We start from the raw sequence: 5171 nt of genomic DNA, 5'->3' as shown, positions 1-5171 counted from the left end.
TTTTTGCCTGGAAAAGGACAAATCATATGTTAAGCTTTCGATATAGCCTGATAAAGGAATAACAAGTCTTATCTTTTCTTGTAGGTAATCCATCGTGATTTGGCGGCAAGAAATGTTCTAGTTGGTGAAGGAGAGAAATGTAAGGTGACAGATTTTGGAATGGCAAGGGATGTGCAGCAGGATGAAATTTACACCAAAAAAAGTCGGGTGGGTATAAAACTGGGACTTTTTAAACTTTCCGGAATCGATACTCTGATAAAAAGGCAAATGAGTTTCTCTTATTCATAAGGTTCTTCTATTTATTTATGATCATCCCCGGTAAGCGAACGTGGTCTTTATTCCTGATAAACGAATATACCAATTACAACAGGAAACTAATGCCCAGCGGATAAAAACCAACATATGTAATAAAAATGCAAGACATCAAATTCTAACGATATTTATGTTTATTTTTATAAAAATTTTTATGAGGGCCATTACTCCTTAATTTTGGCTTTAATTTCAGTGTTATACTACTATATGAGAAATTTGTGCAATTTGATTGGCTTAGAACAGTGGTATTTCAACTTGATTTGAAATACCTACGTACGAAAATTACAAAACGTTTGAGGGTAGTAGTATAAACAAATAGTAGCATGATTTGTAGCGGATATTTGGCATAACTACCACTCGTGATATTTCAAAATTGTCTCAAATTTCACTCGCCTAACAGCTCGTGAAATTACGTATAACAATTTCGAAATATCACTCGTGGTATTTATGCCAAATATCACTACAAATCATACTATTACCAAACTAATTTATAATTTCATATGTGACATCAGAAAATTTGTCGTGGCAACGTTCCGCACGTCTCCAAGGTTTAAAAGGTTATGAACAAAGATGTCAGGGCATTAAAAGAGGACGCTTTAGAAAAGCTAAACACACCAAAAAGCACATCAAGAATGATTCTAACAGAAAAATTAGAAAAGTTTTGAACTTCAGATTTATGCTCCAAACTTTTTTGTACGTCAAGTTCTCGATACGATAAGCAGGTAACAACAACAACAACAACAACAACAAAAACGCGATTGTGGGCGTTACTTGTGACCCGACAGGTAATCAAATGGTGTAAGCTACAACTTCTCTTTGAAGAGAACACCTTATTTCGTTTAAAATCATTTTTTTTTTAACTCTCAAGGGTCGCCTGCCTGTAAAGTGGACTGCTTATGAGGCTTTGTTGTATGGAGTGTACACAACACAAAGTGACGTGTGAGTAGTGAACATTATATGGCATTTAAAACTGCCTTGTACATTTTACGTAAAGTACAAATGTTCACATCTCTCATTCCTTTTGCAGTTGGAGTTACGGTATCCTCCTTTACGAAATACTCACCGTAGGTAAGCGTAGATTAAAACAGAAACATACACAATATTGTTTTAAAAACAGTTTAATAACCTAAGTTCTGCTCAAGTCATTAATTACATAATACATTTGTATCGCTCCTTTTCTCCAATCAATGAATGTTATTCTATAGGTGGTTCTCCATATCCAGGTTTAAAACCTCGTCAAATCGCGGAAAGACTTCAAAAAGGATACAGAATGCCGAAACCAAAACATGTCGATGAGAAGCTGTGAGTAAAAGCTCATTTTATTGTATCACATAAAAACTTAGCCATTAAGGATTTTCAGTTTTGATTATCACCGTTTTTAAGTATTTGCAACTGTATCTCTAGCAAAAGAGGCTACTCATGCAAGGGGTATTGCCTCAAGCAATCCCCTTCCATGTGAGCACTAACTTCTGGCGCGCTTCTGTTTAATTTTCCGGGCTTTCCACTTCCAAATGAACCCCTTAAGGCTTTTTACCTAAGGATAGGCACGACATTACGAAAGTGGAAATTATCCACTCCGTGTCTGTTTCTTAACTTAACATTAGAAAATCTTTGGCCTCTTTGTTAAAATGACCCAGGTACCAGGTCATGCTGAAATGCTGGGAAGAAGAACCAAATGATCGGCCAACATTTCAAAACCTGCACGAGACGATGAAGGAAATGGAGAGAAAACACAAGGTGAGAGATAATTGGGCAATATGATAAAGGTGGTACTACATTTACAGGAAAAGATTCATTATTTGATTGTTTCGCCACTTATCAGACACAGTGCAGTTATATAACAAAGATAACAAGTGTCTGTTAACATGGAGATTAGGAATGAAACACATTGGAGGTAAGGACTGACAGTCTAGACGCCAAGTGAAGGACTTTTGTAAGACTACTGAGAAAAAGACAAATTGCAAAGACATTTGGAATTAATTTTAAAATATATTCTATAAAAACAGCTCGTAAGAAAGACCAAAGAGTTGTGTATTCAGCACATGATTAAAAGTGGTTCCCCCTTTCTTGTCAATACAAACAGCATTCAATAAGGCCGAGGAAGATAACACATTCCGGGATCTGCATAATTCTTCAAATCACACAAAAGACGAATCCAATAATTTCTTTATTATTTATCCGAAAAAAATTGTAATTTTAAAACCTGCTCACCTTGATATAGCTTTCATGCTTCATGTTTACCTTGATGTAATATTCCCTTCTTCAAAACCTTTGCCTGTTCCTAGTTCCTTTCAGATTACGAGAGGATGTTTATTCTCACAGACATTCTTCAAATAACACTTGCCCTCTCTTGAGTGCTATTTGTACTATTCTTGCTATGTTTTAGGCACTTTTTGGGCTCTTTCCACTTCACCTAGCTGGCAAAATCAACTGCCTTTTTGCCCTGTGTTCCCTGTACTTATGTTTTCCTCTATGTTTCGATGTCGTTCTGCCGGGGGATTTCAGCCAATCAGAAACAAAGGACGTTTTGAATGAACTTAGGACTAGAACTTAATTATGCGAAAATGAAACGCGCATATTTCGCGCGACTCAGATTTCGCGATTAGATGAAAAAGAAAATGAGGCGAATTACATTTTACAAATTTTGTTTTAATGATGAACTCGACGAATCGCACAACTGACCTTAATTTGACATAGCAATTATTAAGCTTTAATAATAATAGTAGTAATAATAACAATAATAATAATAAACTACATGTAATAATAATAATCATCGTCATGATCGTGCAGCCTGATAACACTGGAATACATTTCTAAGTTACAGCTAAAACAACTTAAGCTAACTTCATTCTTGATTGATTTTCACTAACAGACGTACGTCAACCTGAGACAGTATGATGGCCGTCTATATGCCAACGTCCATGCTGGGGATGGGACTGAATAGTAACTGATGGCTATCTGGAATAAAGGATTGCAAAGTTCATCGGCATGATATTAGTGGAAGGTTGTGTGACTATTGGAATAAAAGAACAATAAGCAATTATGTCACTTAGTCAAACTGAAGCTTAAACTGCGCAGATTTCTATCCGGAAGATATTAAAATTAGAATTTTTGAACATATAAGCTAGGTTTTTTAGATTTACAAAACAAGGAAAAAAAGGACTTCAGTGAATCGTCTCTTGTAAGCAAATGCATTTGAATAGACATTACAACTTTCTGAACGGAGTAATGATATTTGCCGTAATCTTTTATATTAAGATAAAAATTGGCATTTAATGTGCAAAAACCTTGTTTTATTTTTTAATGTTTAAATAAAGGAGTGATCTTGGATTCGAGTCCCAGGTCTGACCACTAGAAGCAGCTTTTTTCGTTGGTTGCCCGAATTTCAATTCTCAGCTATGTTGTAAATAACGAACGGGTTGCCACTTACTCGTAGTAGTAGTAGTAGTAGTAGTAGTAGTAGTAGTAGTAGTAGTAGTAGTAGTAGTAGTTGTTGTTGTTGTTTTTAAATATTGCTGTTACGTGAAGATTATGGAATTTTTCCACTTGTCCGAAATTGTATAAATTAAAAATTCAGGTTTAGACTTTACCTACTTTTTTAGTGATGACCGTCTCTAAACTTCACAGAAATTAGAAAATGAAATTTGTTGAGATTTTTCATCAAAATGGAATGAGTTGTCCGTGAGGAAGACAATTAAGTGAGCAGAAGAAATTTTCAAAAAGGATAGAGATAATTATTGCGATGGCAAAGAGATCAAAATCTGCTCCACCTCTTCTGATATATCGACGCTTTTTCTTTACCCTCATTGAAGACAACATTCTTAGATAGGTGAACTTTATTCAGTCATTCAGTATTGCTTGTAACAAAATGAACTACAACCTTTCAAGTAAAGGGTGCATGCAAGTTCCTAGTGATCTCGTGACCATGCGAAGTGTATATGTTGGGTTTTTTGATTCTCAAAGTTCTCACATACTTAACAACATATTTGGAAAGTGTCGAAAAAAAACACCAAACAAACAAAGAACAAAGAACAAAATCAGCAAAAAAATAATGTTCTGATTATAATGATTGATGGGGTGAATATTAGAAACGGAATAGCAATAGAAAATATAATAAACCTTTGCATCGTTTATGCCAGTTTATACTAGCTATGTTGTCAAGAAACTATTGGCGGATGTATTCAAGGATGTCAAGAACTGAAAAAATCAATGAACAATAGAACAACATAAATAAATATTAAACAAGTATTGAATTCGGCTTGTATTTATGATATGTGGCAAACTGGGACTCAGTATGACGTCAGTGTCAGGTGTTTTCGTTTTTGAAAAATCCCACCCCCCACGAACTTTTACGCTTGCTCGAAGATTATGAATGTTTTCTGAATGTTATCTCTGATGTTATCTCTGATGTTATCTCTGATTATTATTCTGAGAAGCTGATGTATTGCTAGTCTGAAGGTTTTGAATTATAATCTTGAAGATCGTCTGAAGAAAGTCTTCGATTGTGTCCGTTTTATTCAAGATATGTAGAGTTATGAAGAGCTCGATCCGCTTAATTCGTCATATCACCTAGGCTCTGTGATAGTACCACAGTGAGAATCCTACAAAAATTACTGTTTGTATGAGTTACTTGTTGCTGTGTTTTATGCTCACACGAAGTTTCGTGATAATCTGCTCAAAGTCTCTTTAATGAAAAGCATTTTGTAAATCAGACAGTCTTATTTTCCATTGCTACCCAGTTTAGCACCAACTTCGCCTAACTCTAGAAGTGCCAAAATAGATCCCGTCAGGGAAAAACTGTTTGTTAAACATATTTTAATTTTCATTTATACGTGCGAACATTTTACTTTTGTTCTCGA

General features: G+C 35.0%; 1 protein-coding gene across 1 annotated transcript in view; it reads left to right on the top strand.

Moving 5' to 3' along the window:
• The window catches only part of LOC140950311 (proto-oncogene tyrosine-protein kinase receptor Ret-like), a 27771-nt gene extending 23470 nt beyond the window's left edge, over nt 1–4301 (top strand). Inside the window, exons 7-12 of the mRNA XM_073399536.1 lie at nt 85–207; nt 1181–1251; nt 1340–1380; nt 1518–1614; nt 1950–2049; nt 3185–4301. Of these exons, the coding sequence (XP_073255637.1) occupies nt 85–207; nt 1181–1251; nt 1340–1380; nt 1518–1614; nt 1950–2049; nt 3185–3256 (504 nt within the window). The 3' untranslated portion in view covers nt 3257–4301. The remainder of the gene's footprint in view (nt 1–84; nt 208–1180; nt 1252–1339; nt 1381–1517; nt 1615–1949; nt 2050–3184) is intronic.
• Nucleotides 4302–5171: the final 870 nt, after the last annotated feature.

This window comes from Porites lutea, chromosome 10 (assembly GCF_958299795.1).
Source record: "Porites lutea chromosome 10, jaPorLute2.1, whole genome shotgun sequence".
NCBI lineage: Eukaryota > Metazoa > Cnidaria > Anthozoa > Scleractinia > Poritidae > Porites > Porites lutea.
Note: the sequence above shows the minus strand (reverse complement) of the source record. Positions and strands in the feature narration are given on the sequence as shown.